This window comes from Achroia grisella, unplaced genomic scaffold (genome assembly GCF_030625045.1).
Source record: "Achroia grisella isolate CSIRO2021 unplaced genomic scaffold, CSIRO_AGI_Agris_v1 utg856, whole genome shotgun sequence".
NCBI classification, from domain to species: domain Eukaryota; kingdom Metazoa; phylum Arthropoda; class Insecta; order Lepidoptera; family Pyralidae; genus Achroia; species Achroia grisella.
The window spans coordinates 1,274,036-1,299,169 of NW_026713045.1; the positions used below are offsets into that span (position 1 = coordinate 1,274,036).

Below are 25,134 nucleotides of genomic sequence, written 5' to 3' on the forward strand. Positions count from 1 at the left end.
TTTTTACACTAGTTGATATTAAACACCTGGCACCTAGGCACATTCATTGTTTTTAATTTAAACATAGGTATAATATATCTACTGATACACATTTTATGTGCGTATATAACTCTAAGGCTTAAAATACATTTTTATCAGTAAGCTAACTTTCCAAAAACGGTGTACACTACGTTCACATTATCGTAACGTGTTAAATGATTGGTCGTAGGAAATTTTGTGTCGCTAGTTTAAATCCTAATAATTGAATATAAAGTAAAAATTAAATACACTTCTTCTATTACAGTTTATCAAAAGTATCAATATACCATACAAACTCAAAATGAATTATTTTAGATTTAATGCGTCTGCACACAACCAGAAATAAATAATTAAAATCATAATACAACGAAACATTTGTTTCTGTAAGCAGGACATTTAGCTCACGGGTACATAATATAACAATAATACCCAAGAAAAGCTTAGGAGTACATAAACTAAATAGATATTCTTTTAGTTTAATCGAATAATATTTATAAGGAGACTTCTTTGATTTATTTATTTTTATAAACTGTAATATATCATAAAGTTTTAATGTTCCATTCATCAGATTATTGTAAAGAGTGACATTATATTACATACATGTAATTTCTAGATACGTGGCAACACTGAACTGTCAGCTCAGCTGCCAGGTTCTGCGTTACGGTCGGTGGGGTGGGGAGAGCTCAATTCAATTTATTTATCTATATCGAGCAATGGTGGCACTGTTATGTTATGACCTATACTGCTTCATTGAATCGAAATAATTGCGTTACAATTTTTTTCTCCCGTGTGATTGATGCTGCTGAATGGAATTTATCCATTGCCATCCAGGAGCCCAACGATTTATCAAATGGGTTGTATAAATAGTGTAATAGTGTGATCTTCGGAATCTGTTGTTCGTAAGTGCTTGAATCTTTGTTGTCTAGATGCATTCAAACGCAAAAAATAACACGTTCCACTTTGATGGTCTATTTGGTATTATTGTCTGTTTATGCTGTACTTTGATTTGATTAGAATATGTATAATTTTTAGTTTGTAGTTACCAGAGAGAATAGCTTATGTTTTATAAATTAATGTTGCGAAGCTACATTAGCTGTTATTGTTTATTTTGGGCACACAGCAGTGTATTGAGTTTTGCTGTGCGCGCGTAATTTCAAGTCTATTCAAATAATAAAATTTCGGAAATGGCTAAAATATTTTGATTTGAGTAATATTTTAAAGTACTTTTTTTTTCAATAATTTTTTTTGTTTTGTTTTGATTAATTGCGTACCTACCATACGCATATATCCTAAGCTTGTTATGAAAACATCATTTTAAGCATTACAACTTTATTGAAAATAAAATACTTATTGTATTTATACAGGTGTGCTCTCACAAAGTATTTTTTTAATTGTATGATGTTAACAAAGTATATTCTGTCTATATATTTCCATAATGTCACTTATGTTACTTACTTCCTTTTCAAGTCTTACCTGGAAAATGTGATTGGAAGAAAGTATTAAGCTTTTCCTCAGGTATTTTTTATATATTTTGGATAGGTATATCATTACTTAAAACATCTATCTTGTCATCACTTAAACATAGAAAAAGCACATTTGTGATTGTTTAATAATAAATGAAAAATTCCTTAAATAATATTTTTCCTTAATTATAATTTTCTTTAAATATTAACAGCCACAGCAGACTGATTTTTAGGAATTAAGAGCAAAAAAAAAATACATACTATCTAACTCTTAAACAATTAACAGAAGGGTAAAGAGCCAGATTGTATTTTTTTTATGGATAATAAGAGAATAGTGCAGACATCTGTTATGCATCCTCCTCCTCCCTCCACTGTGCAGTTTTCTAGAAACTTTGCCATGCACAACCATATTGTGGAATCATTTTCCAGCAATGGTATTTCTGCACTGATATGACATGAGACCTTCAAGAAAAGAATTTAATCCTTCTTAAAAGGCAGGCCATGCATTTACAATTCTCAGTGTATTTTGGGTCCTCAAGTGTGGAGGTAATCACTTACCATCAGGTGATGGCCGCAAACTAGTTAGGCTCCTATTTGTCTTTGTCCCTAAAAACATGGTGATGGGCACTGGTGGAGGATGATATGCTAAGTAAGAGGTGGAGTCAGTTAGCCTATTGTTACAATTTCTTCAGGTATTAACCACATTGATTACAATAGGCACTAAGTAAAGACAAGCTGTCATAGCACATTTATAGCAAAAGCATCAATAACATCACATCAACAATAGTTGCTATTATTAACAATCCCATTCTCCCCCCAATTTTTTATTTACAATGTTTTAAATAACATAGGTGTAAAATAGTTCACAGTTTGTAAAGAATATTCTTTGTCCACAGCCGTTTGGATATTGGTGACAAATGTAACCAGTAATACAAATTTTTGCCTGAAAGTTGTTATATATAAAACTACAATGTTGTATGTATTCCATGTAGACGCTGGTCAAATGACCACCTATGACATGAGCCTGACATTGGAGACGTAAGTATCACCATCAAAAATTTAAATACTTCTATCCCTCTAATGGAGTGGTGGATCACATGCACTCGCTGTAATTGCATGTAGGACAGGATGAAGATCTTGTTTCATAGGTCATTACAAAGAATTTGTTTGTATGAAGTAGCCTTTTGTAATTCATTTGTTAAAGCTAGTCCTTTAGCAATTTAACATGCTTAATGCTTGTTTGCCATCTATATAGTATAAAAAAAACTATTCAAATTAATCCTAATGGATCTTTTTCATTATAAAATTATATTGTTTGATGACCAACAATGTATATTGTAGCTAAATATTCCAGAACTATTATATAATTTCTAATTTCAGTGTGGGAACTTTAAAAATGGCCATAGAGAGAAAAACTAAGATATTATCAAACTCTTTGGTGCTCTTGGTGAGTGGTGGTGAGGTACTGCAATCCGAACATATGGTATCATCATACAGCGCTGGAACAGATACAAATCCTATATACATGTTCAGCAAGCCCTCTGTAAGAGATAGTCTTACAAAACAATCTAGTGAGTTATATTTTTATATCTTTATGCATAAGAATGTCAGACTGTTACCTCTTTTTCCTTGAATCTATATTATATAGTTCATATTGAAGTAGGTTTTTGAATGAATATTATATTTAACACTTTATTTTATTTTATATGATAGTGTGCGATTTGAGCCCAATAGCGGAATTAGGAGCCGGTGAGTCTAGAAGTGACAGTCGTGGTTTTGATGGAAAATCTGTGGAGGACCTGAAGGCAAGTGTAGAGTCCTGCCACTCTATGAAATTAAATGATATAAACACTGTGATTTCATGCGCAAGTCTGGCTCAGAAGTTTAGTGACCTTGCACATGAGGTATCCAGGAGCTGCCAGCATCTGGTTCATGAGCAGCATTTACAGCATCAGGTAAGCATTTGATGATATAAGTGAGATGGTTATATTGTGAAAATATTTCAAACTCCCATAAATGTAGTTCTAGACTAAAGTATTTACTGATAAATGTACATATGTACATATATACATTTTTTATAGACATATAATTTACGTAGATTAACATTGAGATCAATACATACCAACTCATGTATACAAATATTTGTATTGTGTGGGCATTGTACCCGCTGGTATGTCTAATTTTGCAACAATGTACTAAAAACTGCACACTGACCATCAAATATAATGAAAGTAGATAAGTAAACAATTTATATATGTATATATAATCATTCACATAGTCATTTTATATATATTCTTAGGAGTATAATAATATGATAAATATTTAAACTTATTGGTAGACAGACAAACTGGAACACATGTTTTGTGGTATTATAATCTAGTAATTAACTTATGATAATTCTATATTTTCTATTTAGGGATGGGCAGCAGTTGTGGCCAATTTGGAGGACATATACAATGAGTTTTGTGAACGATCGAGGAATTTCAAAGAGTCTTTTAAGAAACATCGTCAGAAAAAGGAGGAGTATCAAGAGCAGCTGAACACGTGAGTTTATTATATTGATTGCAGTTTTTAATTTAAACGACTGGTTGTCGGGGCATTGTTGTGAGGGTTTTTCCTGTAATATGTGGGAACGGCAATTTTAAATACTAGCTATATATAGAAATTCCTCTATTTTTTTTCCATGGGATGTTTTCTTTCTATTCTAATTTTTAATTGATTACTCTTTATTGAAAACACAGTAAAGATTCAATTATCGGGCCCTTAGTTGTACGGATTTATGATTATCCATATAGCCAATAGCAATAAAAAAAATAGATATGGAAACGTGTAATTAGTTTTTTGTTGGTTGGAATAAATAAGGCGGGCGAGGTGGGTTATCTTTCTAGACCTATTTATTTATAAAATAAAAGTATTTTTTGTACATATGAACAAAAAAGTAAGTATTTACCTCGTATACTCAATTCTAAAAATGTTAATACATTTTTCTGTGTATCGGTTTGGAGTTAAGATAATAAGATTGTTAGTTTGGTCTGCAAAATGACGAGCGTAGGTACTACCATATACAGTTAAATAAAGTTATCTACCATAAAGCCGATTAAATCCCAATTATCAATTTCGGACCTCGGGCTGCGTATATATGTTTACGTACACAGGTCAGTAGGTTTAGTGTTTGGTCACGAGGTGAGGCACAGTAACCTCATGCTGTTTTGAATTGGGTAATCTAATTTTAAGCCAAACAAAGGACATCAATATCCTATATGTTCACTTTGTGCGATTCGCTGTTTATGTACACAGTATTTATTACTATGGACTATACAAATTTGACTATTTATACGATTATACGATTATGATATGTTGCCTTAAAAACAATATATTCCATGCATTGTTTTATGTTCTAAATTAATTTTAACTTGAGCACGGTAAGATGGAACTGACTTGCTACATACGGAAGTAGTATGTTACTTTCGTATGTAGTATTAGTTATTTCTCTGTTATATTTTTTAAAATTACATTAAGATAATTATATATGCGTATAATTTTCAACCACCATGATCACGGGTAAACACTACCGAAATATCGGGAACTCAGCAAATAAATATAAAACGTGGTAAGATCCCGTGATTTTTACTAATTATATGCATAAATAATGACCGCGTCAAGTTTAAAACAGTATATAAGATAATTATAGATAAGTAAAGGTTTTTTCCCTCATAGTGCTTAAATTTTATATTTATTATTATGTTTTATAGAATATCGGTTCAGTCGTTTGATTGTTGTCAAGATTTTATTTCTTTGTTGTTATTATCTACAAAACTACTATAGTGACGAATACGTAAATTGTGATTCATTTTAAAAATCTGATAAATCTTTCTATACAGTCACGCTAGTCGCTAGATTCATCTATCATTGTATTTTTACTTAAACGTCATGTTTTATTAGTGTTTAAAGGTTTTAGCGCTCTCTTTATGCGTTAGTAGGAATGTTCCGATACTTACAAGATATTGATACCTAATTATTTAAGTATCTAGTAGAGATTGTAATCACTTTTCGATACAACTCTCATGAGTACCTTCAAAATATTGATTAACATATCGATAACTTTGAGATTATTTTATGGGACTGTTATTGTATCATATATTTTCTGTCAATTTACATTTCAAATGAACTTTTTTATTTCTTAGATATTCAAGTATCGAAACCTATCGCATTTCTTTCAATTCGATATCAAAGGTACATGGTATTGAAACGACACTATCGAGTGATTACGCATATTTTCTTGTATCAGACATCTCTAGTAGCAGTAGTAGTCAAATACATATTGTTTTACTGTAAATATATAAGATAGGAGATGTATTTTTTGTTGTTGAACGCTAGTTACTTTCGCGTAGATATTGAGCGCTATATTCATTCATTATTCATGGATGCCATAGGAGTTTAATAAATAAATATCATAATTATGTTGCGTCTTAATGTATACAATAAAAAGCTATTTACAATTAATTATTGCTAGTTATTCAACATAATGAGTAATTTAATGCTTTTTATATCTATGATAGAGATTATAGGTAGTTAATTTAAAAACCGGAATATATAACTACTAAGTGCTACTAAATTATATGCATTCCCTTAAGCAGGGATGTTATTCAATGTATATATTGTTATAATGATAGAATTTCATTATATTAGGGTCATTAATTTTTACATGCAGATCTTCAATAAATGCAAATATTCCATTTTCGTGTAAATTGTAAACGGCAGTTTTCGGTTACAGTATTCTTTGGTAGATACTGTAAGTGCTCAAGGAACTGCTTTGGTACCTAAATGAATACCTATGCAGTAAAGAACTTTTGATATATAATGTTTTAATATTCCTGAGGGATGAAATTCCTTTACCGTAATAATGTAAATCGTAATATATTTGGTAAATTATTATTTGGAAGTATCTCCGATATATAATCTCTGCCTGCAGTTTCATTGTGCAAACTAATGACTCCTAGATAGCACGACCAGTTTGTTATCATAATAACATTATCAAAGTCGTTATGTCAATTGACAAAGTAAGTTCTTAGTGTGAGGAGACTATAAATCTATACATCTATACATATAAATAAAATTTGAGTGTCTGTTTGTAATATTGAAATAAGCGTTTTGTACTACATGCAATATGAATATAAATACGGTAAATACACCAAAATATTTTTTTTTGTCTGTTTGTCTGTCTGTTAGCCGGAACAAACAGATAGACAGTATCTGTTTGTTCCGGCTAATCTCTAAAATGGCTGAGCCGATTCTGACGGGACTTTTTTTGGCAGGTAGGTGATGTAATAAGGAATAACTTAGGCTACTTTTATTTCAGAAAAATTCTATTATTTTAGAAAATAAGGTAAATTCCACGCGGACGAAGTCGTGGGAATAGCTAGTATTATATTTATTTATTTATCAATTTAGGACTGAATATTATATACATACTATATTCATATTCATGCACCACGTGGACAGACATTGGCTATCTTTTCTTTCCAAAAAAGCAGACAGCTTGTACTCAGAATTGAACTCAAAGGACAATGAACTTTTGATATGTTTATTGTTTTTTTTCTATTGTACATTAGTTCACGAGATACTTGCCTGTAAAAATGTACATTAACATGTTTTTTTATTGTGGTAGATTGTTGACGTGGTTTTGACAAATAGTAATTCCATATTTAAGACAAATGTAGAGGTAACAATTTGAATTGTTGAAATTCGCAGCTTTACAAGTTATACAGTTAGACAAATAAAACTATTCAGAACAACGGAAGGTGTGCTTGTAGGGTGGTAAGGTAGGGACTGGTTGCTTACGTTTTGTTTGCCAAACCTATTTGATCCTAATTCAAGGCAAGAGGCAAAAGTCATACCGTAGCTCTGCAAAGATATCATGTAACATATTATTATAATAGACTATATTATATATCTAATATGAATAATAGACTATACTCCTTTTGAGAATCTGTGAAAAATGTTATATTAATCATCAACGTGCGTTCCTTGTATCTAATTGGTATATGATTGTAGCCGCCATTAGGATTTAATTGCCCTTTGAATAATACAAAATTATTAGAAAAGTATAATTGCTAATGATGCTTTTCTAATTATATATTACGTAATGGGACAAGTAATGGATCTGGAATTTAGATATTGAGCGTTGTTGGCCAATGGTTTAGGTACTACCCTGAATTATACCAATGTAGACGTAAGTTGGGATCCGTCCGGTACAAAATAAACTTTGTATGCCAATTTACATTTTTGACTAATTCTCTGGTGAAGGAAACACCAATATCAAACCAATTGTAAATACAGAGACTGCGGTACGGTCATCCTCTGCTGCATTGGATTCAAATATAACGAGCGAAATGGTGGAATGTGAAATGTTACGTTTACCATATCATCGACAGTTGACTGGCTCTGATTATCTGAAATAACAACCATGACGGTACTTTACGTGAATTCAGACAGTAATCAATATCGACACATTTATATCTCATTGTCACGATATATACGTAGCATTTAATCAATCCGGTCAATTACGATCACGGGGATGAAGTCGCGAGCAGGAAATAGTGTTACTGAAGATTTTTATTACGTTGAAGATAATATTGATAGTAAAATAGTTTATCTTAAGAGAATACTAGGACGAGGTATGTTACTGAATTTACTACGTTTTTTACTTCGACTGAGGAAATTTAATTACAGTGGAATGTTTTATCATTTTAAATATGTACTATCAACTATACTACTATGCCCTTTTTTGATCAAGTTATTTATTTATTCAATACAGATGAATTTATTACCCGACCTATTGATTAATGCTTCTCGTTTCTAATTAACAAGATATAAATGACAAGTTGTTTGATCGTAGCTGTGTTATAATGTATGTCCTCGATTTCATGGATAGTAGGTATACCATGTATTTTTTATTTATAAGATAGTCGCAAGCTCGTGTATCCCCACACGAGCTTGCGACTCGCCTGATTTGATTGTGATTTATGATTACCGCTGCCCCATTCACAACACACATGTGTTCATTTTAAGAACATATAAGAAATATGTATTAAACTAGTGGTGCCCGCGACTTCATCCACTAGTATATTAGTAACTAGTCTATTGACGATTATCAAAGTAGGTAATACAAAATGTAAAAGTAAGTAAAATTTATATATTACCCCGGGACGAACCCAAATCAACTCCGGGACAACTACTTAATAAATAGGTTGTAACTATAACTCTAATACATAAAAAAACTAAACAAAATTTATACTTAATCTGTCTTAATATGTAGTAATATTTAAGTAGTGTTATTTAATTAATTTTTCTTTTGTTGCTCTGGAAGTACAACAGTATGCCACCCATCCCCGTTCTAAGTAACTTTATTATGTAGGCTATATAGACAAAGAGACAGTTTTCACTCATTCTACAATTTTATTATGTGTTACATGGACCGCCTCATCAGGCGGGCCGGTGCTCGATTGTGGCGCTCATTGCAAAAAAATATTTTTAGACTTAGCGAAGTGTTGGAGTCCCTTGGCAAGATTCCAATTCTATCCGCCCTCCAAGTGAATGCGGAGGCTCATCGTTTCTCGGGTTTTGACGTTTTTGAAGAGACTTTCGAAGGCCAGCTGTACAGGGTCAGTCAACCGCTAGACAACAGCTCAGAGAGATGCCAAGATTTTGGAGTGGAAGCTTTCAAATTATCTGAAGAGGATGGTAAGTGGATTAAAAAGTTTAAACACCACAATGATTTTAGATAAGAACATTTTAGTGCTCTATTGTCTTCTAGTCATGTGTGGGTGATGGTTTATTGTGTAGGGAGAAAAATACTAAGCAGATCCCGAAACCAAAAATATATTATTTTCTGTATTTCTGCACTAACTGATAGTATTCATCGGTTGGGCCATCAATTAAATGAATATATAACGTAAGAACATTTATATTGATATTTGTATAAATAGTTATGATTATTTGTATTGGTCTGGGTATTTTCTATATATACCTATTTTAAAAATAATAAGTCATTATATATTGATTGAGACTAAAATATGCTGTGTGAATTCTTGCTTGACTATTATTGTGACTCTTATATTTCATTTTAGTTTTTGATCAAAAAGATGCATCGACAAGTAAAGATGGAGCCATTGTACAGTCAGAACCTGCTCCGCAAATCGAAGAATCAGATGAAGGAGATCGTTTCGACGTATACTCCTACGAAAGTAAAGAGGAGCCGTCGCTTTTACATTGGATACTGGCGCAGGGCAACAAGGCATCGTTGCAAGATATATTGGACTATTGCGAGAAAGGACTCGCTTTGGTATGTTCTGCCTCCTAATTTATCTAATCTATATTAATAGTGTAAGCAAAGAAAGAGATGGAGAGAGCACGGATTTTTATGAGAAAGGTAAATTTCTGCGATCGGTGCGGTTTCAGAAATTCTGTCACTGTATGAATGTACACTGTAGAGTAACGTACAAAACTTAATGTTATAACTACCTGGGTGAAGGACTCAGGACACTAGTTTTATATATAGACTTAACTTCAAGTGTAACTATGTTTAGAGCTTATTTCTACACTATGGTACATATCTCACTATCCCAGCAAACAATCAAGTGACAAAAAACAGCAGCTCTCATTTGTGGCACTCTATTGAAATGAGAGCTCAAATCTACTAATACTTCAAATTAGTCTATTGAATGAATTGAATTGGTTTTACGTTTTTATGTAGTGATTTTAGGCTGTGAATATTTAATGTAAACTTTGTTATAATTCTAGATCGATGTGGAACCTCTTAAAGAACAAGAAGAGGAACTATGCCGAATTTTGGCAATGGCAAACATGTATGGACTAAAGCAAATTAAGGGCATAGAGGACCGGCTGTATGGACTCGATCAGTTACTCAATGAGGTTAAGAAATTAGAGCGAGACCAGCATGATCAGGCCGCATCACTAACTCAGGTAAAATGTTATGGCTCAGATTTCTGAGAATTCCTAGTAATTTGAAAATTGGTAATAATTTTTTTATAACGTAAAATGGTAAGCAATATGGAGAATATTTATTTTTTCTTGTATTATTAATGTTCGTGCAATACATAATATTACATAGTACATAATATTTTTTTAATTACGGAAATAATTATTGACATTACTTGTAATATTTTAATCTAATGATATGAAAGTAAAATTTCATACGTACGTATTAACCTTTTCGAGTTATATTTTAATAGAGCAAGTTATGAAAAAATATGTGTATACAAATTTAGATAAAGTTCCTAAATAGGTCTTTTATGTGAATGGGCATTGGAATTTACAATACAAAATTATGTATGGATGAATTAAAAAAAAATTGAGTCATAGTTATTGATAGTAATCAATCAGTATGTCTCAATTTTTTTTTGTGCCTATGCCTTGCCTTTTATTTGATGCCTATTACTCTATAAAAATAATTATTTGGGAGACGACCTTCTTTGACTAGGCATTTTTTATTTTAAACATGTTAGACAAGTACACTACTTATGTATGTGTGGATGTGTATGTAGAATGTTTGAGTATATATAGTGTAAAGCAAAAGTTAGAATATTTGCTTCTTTTCATTTCTTTTTCTTAATAAGTCAGGAATTCCATATAATACACAGTAATAAGCACGAATACCACGTTTTTGTAATAGGAATATATTTTTAATGTAATATGTATACAATTATATTCTTCCCTATAATATTCTTATGTAATGTAATGTTGAATGTTGTTCACAGCACCGTGAACGTTTGAACTCGACGTGCGATCAGTCTGTATTGCCCACGCTAGTGCAGTCGCACTGGTGTCAGCTCGAGAAGTTGCTCAAAGGACACCAAATGTTAGTCGACATTAGACGTCGGATTACCAAATCTAAGGATGAGTTGTCGCATACACTAAAAGCAAGATTAGGGTGAGTGTTAACCAGATAATGATCTATTATTAGTTTTATTACTATAAATATATTGTACAACTTAGTTCAAAAAGAGAGGCCTTCTCAATTCCACTGTATTCATTGTTGTTCATATATACAGATAATTTATCATCACTTTGAGCTTTTGATGATTCTTAAGAAAATCTTGCGTTAGTCTGTCATTAAGTTATTTCAAAAGTAGGACGTTTATGATACTAAGTCTCAAGTATTCATAGGGAAATCTTATAGCATCTGCATATTTGTTAATTTTCAAAACGATTAAACATGCAATGATTGGTATAATTTGAATGTTCATAGATTTTTTTGAAATCTCTAATATCAAAATATCAGTGGTTCGAAATTGACTTTTATTCAAAAGTTGACAGGTACTAGACTTCGATTTTAATTATACATACATCGTGTAAATTCCCTTACGCTAAATATGGTATGATATGTTAACATAATATTTCAGAACGGTCCTGCGCATCGAGAATTCTATGTCAGTGCAGGATGCGCACGCCATGCTGTCGTTCCAGTGCTTCAACCGGCTCGCGAGATACTTCAGTATTGTCGCACAGCTACATCGCGCTCCTTCTGTGTTTGTACGCGCCGCCCACGAGGTTGCACGACGTCGAGCTTTCTCCACTGCATTTTTACAGGTATGTCCTGCTTCTTCCTATATCTACCATATTCTTGTAGGTATACTTGTCTACTCTATCTTTTCCGCGCAGTCATATTTGCATGCAGAGCCAAGGATATATGAAATACAAGCGACAATCATTGATTTTTGTCAAAATATTCGTTATAGTTGAATACCTATGAGTAAGCAGTAATAAATAGAAGAAATATCAAAATTAGAATATATTATTTATTTGTAAACACAAAGAAGTGTATGTTAAATTATTTCATCTTCATATGTCGTACATGCTGTATGTAGGCGACGCTTGTTACTCATTCGGAGCATTGATATAATAATTTAATCATTGATAGTGGGCAACGGATCTGGCGGCGATGTTGCAAAAAATCCACAACGAAGAAGTCTGCCGACGGCAGGAGTTCAACAGCGTGTTCGAAGGCCACTTCCTGAACAATTTATTCCCGGGTATGACGGACTTGCCGCCCCCGTTCGCAACACAGGCTCCGACAGCTTTTGATGCGCGCCTACCGCAGCTAACGGCTGAAGATGTGAAGATCCTCGCTACAACTCTCCCACACTTGACTGCCAACGTGCCCACTTATGATATGGAAACTACTCTTAAATTCTTTCAACAGAGGTCAGTTCTTAATATTTATATTTACCAATGCTAAATAATCTGTAGTCTTTGAAGTACTGAATTTTAATATCTATTTTGGTATATATATGTATGTACCATTACTACATACCATTATTGTACCACAGTGAACACATTTTACTGTATATTTTGAATCAAACGTGGCTGGAGTGGAATCTACCGCCTTCTTTCCGTATTAGTCTATTTTACTTACAATTAAAATCTACTAATAAACTTTCTAATAAATGGATATACTATTTAAATATAAATTCATTACTAACAAATATTTATTTTCGGTATGTCATTCTTATTTTAATTAACTAATATAAATAAATATTTTAGGGTCCATGTGTTTGATCAAGAGGATAAAGAGGAAGTTAATGTTGAATTATGTCTCGAAGGGTAAGTATTATTATGCATTTATTATAGCGGAACATTGAATCCTTCTTTGGTTTTCTAAACTTTGTTTTGTTTCTAGGACTATTGAATTGGAGACCGAAACAGGAGATTTCGAGAAGCTAACCAACCAAATAGCACCGAAGGAGACAATGAACACGTCAACCACATGTGCCCCCGAGATGACAGCAGTGTCGACGGTGACAGAGGTGCGATCACTACCGGTTATCTTGGAAACAGCCGAAAGCCCCCCAAAACGCAGTGATGAGTTTGAAAACTCTGATTTTTACATCGAAGAGTCGCTACCGTCGAGCTTGGAATGGGGCCGGGACGAACGACAGGTGTACTTCTAACCCCTGTATCGATCGTAATCATTGTCCATCGTGTTAGACCTCCCCACCACATCATCTTTATTCCCCTATTATCAGCGGTGATCAAGCGGAGAATTCATTGCACAATTTTGTATATAATGCCTAACATATAATAATCCTGAATAATTTACACAGCTCCAACTAGTCGCATGGTAATCAGAGCATATCCTATGGGTACTAGACAACTGATAGAGATATAAAAAATAAATATAACTTAAATATATTTATTTTGTAAATACATGCATAATTTACATGGAAAACTCCCACACTGATACAACCATACTTATGAATACAAATATTTGCATCTTGCGAGGAATCGAAGCCTAAACGCTAGACTACCGAGGCCGTCAAATAATAATACTGTTGTTATCACTGGAAATAGACTAGCTAATAGAATTATGCTTTATGTAATATACGTACAATTTATATACAAATATTTGAGCATTACAAAACGATCACTATTGCTCAGTTTCTGTTGTACTTATTTTCACTAATATATACAAAGCAGTCATTATACACTGGATAAACTATAGATAGATTATGAAACATGAAACTAATTTAATTTTACATTTAAATTAATTAATAAACAAAAATAATTTCTTTGCAACCAGAGAATATTTTATTGCGGCCTGTTGCTCACAATTTAATGGATAAATAATCTAATTGATAAACATTAGTTTTTCATAAAATTAAAATAAGGAAATAGGTGTAAGCAAAGTTTATCTATCGCTTTTGCTTCGGAATGAAATGAATTCTTTTGACATAAAAATCAATCCAAATTACTCGCTGATAAGCTTTTTTGGTGTCAGAAAAGATTTTTAGGTTATGCGATACAAACAAAAATATCGGTCAAAGTAATCAATTTCTCTAAGATGACAGTACAGAACAATAATTCTCCGCTAGATCACCGCTTACCCTAACTGATTGTCATTCACAACAATTTATATAGAGGTCTCACATGTATGGAAGTGTTCTAGATGTTTTTTGTTGCTCCTGTCTTCACCGGCCCCGTTAAATCGTAATTTATAGTTTTTTATGTTATTTCGCAAATTTCATATTTTTTTATCATCTTTCACTATTGTAGATATGCCAACAATGAAAGGAATATGTATTGAGATTTAGACTATTTCCTGATTTGTTGATACTATATAATTATACTCTGTATGTCTGGTGATCACTATTTAAGGGTTAAGTTCACAATTCATTTGAAACCCTGTGAACATAATAGGGAACGTTTACGTTTAAGAGCTTAGCTGTTATAGCTTGACCTCAGCTCATATACGAGCTCAAATGTGAGGAAAACGAAGTAAAGATTACATTATTTTAATAGAGTATAATAAATATTAATGTAATGTAAAATTTCGTATTTGCCGCTCTAGAAATATACAGTTCTTTTAAGCAACGTGATATGTGCTTATGATACTCATAGTGTCATCATACCCAGATGAAACAGTAGTCAGCGCTTCATGATGTTATGTGTTAATTATAGTTGTATTCATGTCTGTTGGCAACTGTAACATTATTTATTTGAGTAGGCTGTTCGCTGTTTTTATATAATTTTATCATAAATACTCTTTTTTTCTATGGCTGAAACTTTATTTTCGTCATGGTATTAAAAATGTTGAAATTTTGATCTTTCAGGACAATATGGATACTCATAAAATAAACATAGAAAAATTAAATGAACTACTCTTTAAACTATGTGGATTATTTAGACAAAATATATTATACATACGAGAAGAATTATATAATTTAAAAACGGAAATTGATGAGCAGAAGAAATTCTTTAGCAGCATAAATTTAGAATTACTAAATAATTGGAAGCGCAGTAATGAGGAAGCCGATCTTAGATTTAGGGAACAAACCCAGAGGTTGACTGTTGACCATGAGTTAGAGTTGAGTGACATGAAGGCAGCTTTGAAAGAAAAAGACGATATGATTGACTTACTGAAGAAAGAGAAGGAAAATATAAAATCTGAACATCAGGAAGAACTAGAGAAAGTGGATAGAGAACATCAGGTTACGAAAGAGGTTCTAGAAAAAACTCAACAAGAGATTAGTGAGTTTCAAATGAAACTTGAAGAAATTGAATTGAATAAGCAGAAAGAAATTAAAGATTTGCAGGAGAAGATGCACGCAGAATATAAAGCAGAGATTGAGTCCTTGCGTTCAAGGTAATTTTTTGTCAATTATATTCATATAAATTTTAGACTAGTAGCTCAGCGTTTAGCAATATATATTATTGTATTATTTTGTTAAAAAATCAGATTCCGTCTGGTCGCCTTGACTAACATGGATCGGTCGCCATCGGAGTCAAGTCTGGAGAAGATCGAGCGCACAGATATGATCGAGATCACAAGTCACAATGCGATAGTGATGCAGACCAAGGAGAATGCGGAGGTCGAGAAGGAGGAGGCCGTAAAAGAGGCAGTAGCCAAATGCGAAGTTGAATGGAGGCAGAAAATGGAATCTGAACTGGACGTAGTCAAATCCAAGTATGAAGTTGAGAAACAGGTTAGTACACCAATAATTTATAAATTATTATTAGACACTGTTTTAGCTTGGTAGATGTAGCAAAAGTACAAAATACTACACTTTTTAATTGCAAAGAGGATATCTCCTTCTGCTCTCCTTCTCTCTTTCGATTCTCTCGGATTTCTTTAAAACTTTGGATATAATGTTATGGCTATACGAAGTCGCGTGACTAATGCTTTCCGCGTGTAGGCTAATATCTACTAAAAAAGAGAGGACAGAAGTCCTAAAACAAGACAGATCCATTTTAATTAGCGTATAGTACACATTAAACGTATTTCTTAATTGTGTAATTGCAAATTTTATTGGATACACTGAAAGTATACAGTATATAGATAATAAATAATTATAGTTTTTTTTAAACATTAGCATGTTTCTCATTTTCGAAGATTATTAACTAGCTTAAAGTTAGATCGCGAACAGGTTCAAATATACTTAAAAAATATAATTCAAAACTTCCGTGAGTGTCGTTTCGTTACATTGCCTACAATACTTTCTTTATACAAAAGTTAAAAGAGCTTATTCCTTCTTAAAAGGCGGGTAACGCACTGGGCTGGGGTTTTGGGTGCTCATGGGCGGCGGTAATCACTTACCATCACGCGAACCGCAAGCTCGTGTGTTCCCTATGCTATATAAAAACTTGTACGTCAGGAAGTCAGTCAGTATGTAATATGTAGGTGACCATCAACGACGTTCGTGGCCGACTGTTGTCTGAGAAGGATCGCCAGCTGGAGGTATTACGCGAGCGTGAACAAGCGCTGGTACGCGAGTGCAATAAGTACAGAGATACTATACAGCAGCTCACCGACCCAGAGACCAACGACTATGATGCGCTGCTTAAAACACAGGTTAATATATCTAATAGTAAGCCAAGCTGCACCCCCGATGGTCTTGATAAATCTAATCCTACTAATATTAGAATTATTATGTGTGAATGTAGAAAAATGTTTGTTTTAGAACAACGATTGCTTAACTTTTTTAACAGACGAATCAAATGGAGATTGTTGTTTTTTTTATGTCCATCTATACATTTTCAGTTCACATCACTTGAAAATGAGAAGGCACTTCTTCAACAACAACTTGAGGAACTGAAGAAGGAATTAGATAAGAAAACTGAAGAGGGAGAGAAGAAAGAAACAAATAAAGAAGAAGATGTTTCCAGGTACAAATTATAATTACTTTTAAACATTCTAATTGCATGTGTTATAATCTTTACCATTGTACTACTACAAAAAGTTACCTGTTATGTATTGACTTATTAGGTATAATTTGATTAAATACAAAGTTTGTATATGTATATATAACAAGTAACAATGCCGTGGATTTCTTAATGAGGCGAGGTAATAAATAATGTAAAACAAATTAAATAAATGAAATTTTGATAACAGTAATTAATAGAAGTGTTATGATGGTTATAATACAAGGCGGAAATTTAGCCCGCGGGCCGATGGCGAGGACGTAATAAACCTGAGTATTCCCGTGACCTAAATATTCTCGTGATTCGTACGACGGTTTTCAACACACTTGGTTTTAAATATACTCAAGCAGAAGACTGTACTGTTGTCTCGCCGTTTTAGTCGGTTCAAAATTTAAATAGCAAATAATGGGCTTTGTGAATATAACTTAACTATTTACGTTTATAATGCACGCGTCTTTTTTGAGCTGCTTTATATATCGAAAACCGGTGAAATTAGATCCACTTTACGAGCAAGTGTGTCGAAAACAATATTAACAATCGTGTATTAGTCTAGGAGCATATGTATGCGTAAAGGCGTAGTGTAGTCAACGTTAGAGTGTGCGTACAGAGCCGGGCGCGGATGGCGCGGATGGCGCGGCCACACGCCGCTGGGGCTGGCGGGCGGCTCGCTGAGCCTGTCGTCGTGCCTGCCCGGACACACCGTGCTCGTACTGTGGGACCCCGCCCACCACAACTACACAGTCATGCAGGTACTGCACCACACCACACTACACCCACCCACCTCCTACTTGATATCTCGGATAGCGCGGCCTGATCTGCCTGATGGATACGACTTCACCTGTAGTCTGAGGGTACCACAGTTTTTTTTATTGGGTAGTTTGGGCTATTGTCATCTGACAATAGCCCAAACTACCCAATAAAAAAAAAAGTGCTACAGGGCCATGCATCTGCATGGCCCTGTAGCACTGCGACCCACATAGATCTATTGTGCTCGCCATTTACCACTGTTTTTAGAGGGTACCACCTAGGTTCGAACCTAGGCTCAGGCCGTCGGGAGTTAATATCTGTAATAGTTACATAATATATTAAGAATTTTTGGTTTTCTAAACTCTTAAAGATTTTTTTAAATTATTTTAGGAATCGTCGACTATGTACTTCGTGTACAGTGACTGCCTACCGTCCCTCGATCTCAGTATACAAGTGGATAACGAAAGCGAGAGACGTCTCTACGCCATAGCTACTGTTGAATCCAAAGAATATTGTTATGCGAAGAAGGTAAAATTAAGTTTAGCTTTATACTACTGATTAAGTAAAAGTATAATATGATCTAAGACTCAGCTATAAATACTCAAATGTTTACAAAGTCACGATGTTTGGCACGCTTTGAGAATTGATTTCGCAGTTAAAACATTTATTCTTTGCCATATTATATTTGTCTCTGAGCGCACGTCAAAGCGTACAAAGTTCATATGTTTACGTAGCATTTAGTGCGCAGTCAAATCTTGAGCAAGTACGATGCGCTATTATTTTTGCATGTTTTGAAGGTACATTGTTGTTTATAGGAATATGTGATGAAGTCTAGATTTATAAAGACATATATATATATAGATTTATACAATGTAAATAAATTAATTCTACATATTTACGTTTGTAATCTGAAATGAAATTACAAATTAACAGAAGATCAATAGAGGGAATCTATCACAATCTATATATATTATTTATATAAAAATGTAAACATATAATAATGGTACGTTTGATACAAATATACATAGTTAATTATATGTATTTGTATTTGCGCGCGTCAATCTTCAATTCAATTTAAAAGGTAGTGAAATCAAGTAATTTCACTCCCTTTTAAAAGCTTATTTTTTGTTAAACAGACTTTATTTTTCAAAGACACGTAAAATTTAATAGTTATCAATAATTCTATAACATTATAAGTAGCTCTGTAGTCAGACGTCCTCCATTTTGTAATGACAATTGTGCATATGTATTTTTTTACCTAGTAGCAGTGAGAGCCCGTATAGAGGCATCTATACAGTTCGTCCAGAATCGAGTAGCCACATAGTTGTCGAAATGAATAATAATACGATTTACGATCGCCTTCTCTCCTGCGGAAAGAGCGTGGTTGGAAAGGCAGCAATTGACGTGTCGATTGGTTGGTATCGACAGAGCAGTAACCGGTACAGCATGCCGCGCGGGTCGCGGTTCTACCGCGTCCGGGTGCGACCGCCGCGCCCGCACCTGCCGCCGCCGCCCTGCTGCCCCGCCGCCGCGCCCCCGCCGCCCCCCGCACACACCGCACCCCCCGCACACACAGCACACACCGCGCACACAGACGTCACACCCAAGCCAGGTATTTATACGTTATAGATGCAATTATCCCGTCTGCTCTAGTATATTTTGGCGGGTAATCAGTAAAGTATCGAAATTGTACTCGTGTCTCGACGAATTCGTTGAGAACCCACGAGGGCAGTGCAACCGTACTTCGATCCAGTTTTTCAATTCTCATCGTTTCAATATTGGCACTGTAAATTAGACATATTTTATAAAATTTTTCATTGTTCGAGTTTCATTTGTCTGTAGATTCATACTATGTTCACGAAATCACTAAAATGTTTGATATCATGTGGATCGTGTAAATATGTTCTTTTGTTGTCTTATTTCAACACTAATATTTCATCAAGTGTCGCTATTTCGTAAATATCTAAACTATTTATAGTATTATATTATTATTCTAGTCAATGAAAGATGTTTGTCAAAAATAATTTTTAACCTTCTTCACTAGTTTACTTGACGACCGGTATTATATTAAAAACTGTAATTTTATGAAATATTAGTTACATGATATTGCATATAGTTTTTACATAAATTTAGCATATCATCCCTGTGGACTATATCTAAACTATAGTAAAAAATAAATTAACAACCATTAATTATTAATGACAAATCAAGAGTTACTAAATTATTCAGATTCTTAAAGTATATTTGTAACTTCCTACTAAACGCAATAATATCTATTCGCAATACACACTTGTGAACCCTACTTAATAATTATTTAGAAAATCTTCATAATGTTCATAATAGTTTGATGTAATCTACCACATACTTACTGGGCTCAGAAAACAACATCATTTTCTTTAATGTTGTTTCTCTGTAATGATACACATAAATTTCATTTACCACCCATTTATTTGTTGTAGAAACCTATAGACACAGACCGTCTCGCTTGCGCATTTCCCCGCTTATGACTAATATATGTTGGCTTTATTGTGCGGTTGATACCTGACGCGTTGCGTTGCAGATAAAAAGAAAAGCCGGGTCCTCTCCGTGATCGGTGAAAATCGACCGGTCAAGAAATGGTTGACCTACATGCATGCACCAGGTCTTGCTTTTTCTTCTTATTTTTTTATTTATTCTACTTTTATCTTCTTTGATCTTATTTGCTTACGTCTTACTTTGTTTTGTACATATTGTTTTTCAGACACGGGAAGCTTGTCGTATTGATTACAAAAAAAAAGTAAACCAAATGTACATAACACATTCATAAAAATCATATTTATCCATCATTAATCACTCATAACTATGCATCGTAGATTCCTGCATCATTTACGATTTATCAAAACTAATTAATTGAATTTTACACTGAAGTACTAATATAATAATTTCATATAATAGGCGATAATAAAACGCTTAACATCCTTGACGTTACAGGCGTCCTTAGCTTGCTGTAACCGCTTCTGTTTAGGTGGTAAGAATGCTGAATGATGGGCCACTATTGTTATAAACGTTAGTTACCGGAGTGGACTTAATGTAGTCTGTGTGGTCGTTTCTGTCTCCAAGAAACTGCTTTTTATGCTCTATTTTGGCAGTAAATTACTGGGTACAGACACTGATATCTTAGTTCATCTGATAACACATTTGTGTATATATTACTCGTATCCCGACTGCTCCTGTATACGTACGTGCCTGGGTACGTGCTTCGTGTCTTGAGACAGACAGTCAGCTTGCCCCGCGATGCTGTAGCTTGGTAGTTCAAATCATGAGGTCAATAAAAGCTATCCTATGTTTAAAATTTGACTAAATTACTCACAGTGGAGATCCAAATATTGGATAATTTAAATTATTATGTATAAGGATTATTTTCAACGACATTCTTGCAAACTGTAGCGCCAAATTGGCACTTTAAATCACTTAATCGAGTAAATTATTTTATTGATACAAAAATAATATGAAAACGGATTTAGTTGCCGTTACGTGACATATTCAATTTGAAAATGTCACAGAGAAATGGAAGCCTCATAATACAATTTTGTGGAAAAGTATTACTTTTTATTGAAACTCTAATATGTATAGTAGAGAAGTAACTTCTGTGGAATTACTGATATTTTTAAATTAATTTTCACGGTTTTAAGATTTACCTTTGTACGAGAGTTATTTGTATATCGAGGTTCATTGGCGAGTATTTCAAATGGAGATTTTGATTGATAGACATACAAAAGCCGGCAGAGCCGAGTCGCAGTGAGGTAGCTACTGCGACGCTCATAAATCTGGAGTCGCCGGTGGCGGCCGCGCCCGCCGTCGGGACCGTGGACACAGAGCAGTTTGATTCCATAGAGACTAGCGACCAGTGGCAAACTTCCAAGATGCAGATGTCCACCGCTAGCACTTTGTGAGTCACATTTCATTTTACTTTGTATTAGCTGTAATTAATGTTACTTGCTCGATATAGATTTCTATAGCTGAAAACATTTTGAGAAACGCTTAAGTATTTTATGTTCTGTTTCTCAAGTATTTTATTTATTACAAACAGATATTAAAAATATATTTTTTTTCGTCTAATAATGAATGAGTAAGACTGTATTTTTGGATGGAATCTACGATTTCATTTAACAATGTTGATAGCATTTGAGGGTACAGAGCACTGATATATCGGTGCAAGAGTAACCCTGAAGTAAAATCTTCTATGTCGTTTGGCCAGCTATATTATAGTAGATGTTTTCTTCATGTGTGAAGGCACCTGTGATCTTTGCTTCTTTTAAATATTAGTGTTTAATTTATTTATTTTAGAACGGATATGGAATGCAGCGTAGGCCGTTGCCTGGGCCCCGAGCCCTCGGAGCAGACATTACGCGCGGTGTTGTTGGGAGCGAGGGCGGCGGGGCCTGCCAACGTGCCCGAGGCAGAGGCCGAGGCCGAGACCGAGGTCGCTGACCCGGAGGCGGGCCCGGCGGAGTTGGCCGAGGAAGCGGCGCCCTGACGGCCCTGCGGCTCCGCCATTTTGCCGTGTCGCAAGTCGTGAGACATCGTGCAGACTCGGATATTACTTACTTGGGCTGGTTTTGTGTCCATTTTAAATTGTTTATTCACGGGTCGGTGAAATCGCGATGCCTAAGTACGTTACGAATGTCGTGTCGATACTTTATTCTCAGCCACCCATTGTTTGTGGTGGCGATGTCGACGTCTTGTGATTCGAGGGTTGTAGATGAATGTAACTTAAATTAATATCTCGTTTGTATATTTTGACGGGTAATAAAACAATAAAAATTGCAGTCTACAAATGTAGACATGCATCTGTGTGCTGATGTTTCGTGCTCACATACCGAGTGTATAGCCACAACCAATCAGCATGCGGCACGCAAATCGGGCGCGTTTCATATCTGAATCTCACCGATCCGTGAGCGAAGGCTCTTACCGACTTTCCGAGCATTGATTCACTTAGTCTTCCACGGTTTCGACTCATAGGGACAATTTTTCAACTCTAAAACTATAATATCATACATGATGTGAATGCACTCGGAATCGCGTCATGAGTTCCTCGCTACAAATAATACGTATGTGATTTTATTGCGCGATAAATATTTATATTATTATATTTTCATGGTTAGAATGACTGATTCAGTTTATGAAGTCTCCTTCGATTCGAATTATTTCATTCTCTACAATAGTACAAATTTATATAGTCGTCATAAAGCTTTATATATTTTATTTTGCAATCTACGTTTACTATTTTAATTTTATATTGCGTTGTGTTTGTGTGTAAGTTCTTTTATAAGTTATCGTAATTATAATTTGTGATGACCTAAATTTTATTTTAAATTATGTTCGGCTGTTGTAATGTCAGCGCACAGGAGTATAGAATTCGTGCTGTATTATTATCCCATATAATTAGAATATTATCGAGTATGGTGATTACTGATGGTATTAAAAGGATGTTTAGGAATGTATTAGATCTTAGAGCCTTGATAATTCTTAATATTGACATAATTTTTAAGTCTGTTTACTTGATACAGTCATAGTGATTACTAGTTGAATAATCGATCCCGATATTAGGAATTTCTATTACAAGCTATAAAACTTATTACGTAATAAGCTTTTGCAATTGATAACGCTTATACACGATCTCGAACTTTCTTGAACTTTTTAGCCACTAATGAATGATATTGACAATCAAATGGTACTCTCTTGGAACTCATTAGTTATATTTTCATAAGAAATGAGTAATTATAGTCGTAGATACGAATTTATTACAACGTGAACACATATTTCCATGATGACAAATAAACTAATATATACAAGTAATAAAAAGCACACACACACAGATATTTGCGTCCGTAAGTTGTTTTAGCTGTTCTTATATTAATAATAAATGTAGATTTGTTATTCGAAGCGCAAATTGTGAAATTATGTTGTAAAATATCAAGATATTGCTTCGTGTTAGGGTGGATTTAGACTAATGGAAACGAAAAAAACTCTTCTTCCACTTCATAGATCGTATCACACTTAGAGCATTTTATAGTTGCTCAACTACATTCGCGAACAATTTTGTACGTCATTCGCTTCGTCTAAACCTATTATTTAGTGATCTGTTCTTGTCCTGTGGTCTTAGTCTAAATCCACCTTTATATTTGTTTGTGGCCTTATTATAAGTGGCGCCCAACATGGGGCTACACGTGCCTCCGACCGTACTTTCAGAATATAGAACTTTCTGGAAGTACTATTGGAGACGCCGTTATCGGCTTGTGCCGAGTGCTGTGATAGTGCGTGCTGTGCTCACCTCAAATCATAACGAACGGTTTTAAAAGTACAAAGCTAGAAATTCTAAATATAATCCGTACAATAGGGCCTATCATTAAGGACATTATAATAAACAATTGTTGCGTTGCAAATAAGCCTGTTTTGTACTAATAAAACTGTTTGGAACTGTTGACTTCAGCAATATTAAATTTTTTATAATATGTATCGGTGTCACAATAATGCTTACTGGCGACATGTGCCAATCACTGAGAGATGTAGCATCACTGGCATGTAGATTCATAGTCGACGAGAAATGATAAGGTATAATATAAATTTATTAAGATTACGAGTGATTAAGTCCATGTAACATGTTTAATGTAATGAGGCAACAACTAACTATGTTGCTATTGTACATAGTTGTTTGATGAAGTATAAAATAGGGTCTAATCACTAAGTTTTACAAAAGCCATGTTTTATCCGGTCACATGTTCGATTTAAAATTTGATGAAGTACGATTACGTATAATTAAGTTTTTAAGGTTAGCTTTAGCCATTTGACTTTGTATGTTGTTCTCTGAGACGAATTTATCTGAGTAAAACAGTTGTAGGATACACTGAGAGAACACCATGCGTTGCTGATGGTTTGGTCGTTTGTGCTGGATAGTCATGTTAGACTTATGTAACGAAATCCTCATGGGTTCTCGCATCGTTAAAATTTTGATCGTCGTGTCATGTTATTGTGTCATACAGACATTTTTTGGAATGTTTTGCGATTCACATATTGCGTAATAATAAATCTACTGTGTGAGATTGCTTTATGGACTATTTTGTAGTGACCAATTTTATCATACACAATAAACAATGTAAAATTGAAAATTTTAATGTAATTTTTATATACAATAAATAGACCATTT

General features: G+C 34.0%; 1 protein-coding gene across 3 annotated transcripts; it reads left to right on the forward strand.

Moving 5' to 3' along the window:
* The first annotated feature begins 674 nt into the window (after positions 1–674).
* Positions 675–25,131, forward strand: LOC131852586 (RB1-inducible coiled-coil protein 1). Of its 3 annotated transcripts, XM_059203261.1 has the most exons (23): positions 675–917; positions 2,378–2,519; positions 2,862–3,052; positions 3,195–3,436; positions 3,898–4,025; positions 9,019–9,224; positions 9,611–9,825; positions 10,284–10,466; positions 11,261–11,433; positions 11,906–12,092; positions 12,424–12,707; positions 13,047–13,106; positions 13,183–13,309; positions 15,113–15,645; positions 15,739–15,985; positions 16,681–16,851; positions 17,041–17,165; positions 17,809–17,950; positions 18,339–18,476; positions 19,377–19,560; positions 20,509–20,589; positions 21,696–21,876; positions 22,275–25,131. In XM_059203261.1, exons 2-23 carry the CDS (start codon positions 2,452–2,454, stop codon positions 22,462–22,464), a joined length of 4,056 nt encoding a protein of 1,351 aa, XP_059059244.1. In that variant the 5' UTR covers positions 675–917; positions 2,378–2,451; the 3' UTR covers positions 22,465–25,131. The 3 variants fall into 3 exon arrangements, with proteins under 3 accessions (XP_059059244.1, XP_059059245.1, XP_059059246.1); XM_059203262.1 differs by lacking the exon at positions 20,509–20,589; XM_059203263.1 differs by lacking the exon at positions 16,681–16,851.
* Positions 25,132–25,134: the final 3 nt, after the last annotated feature.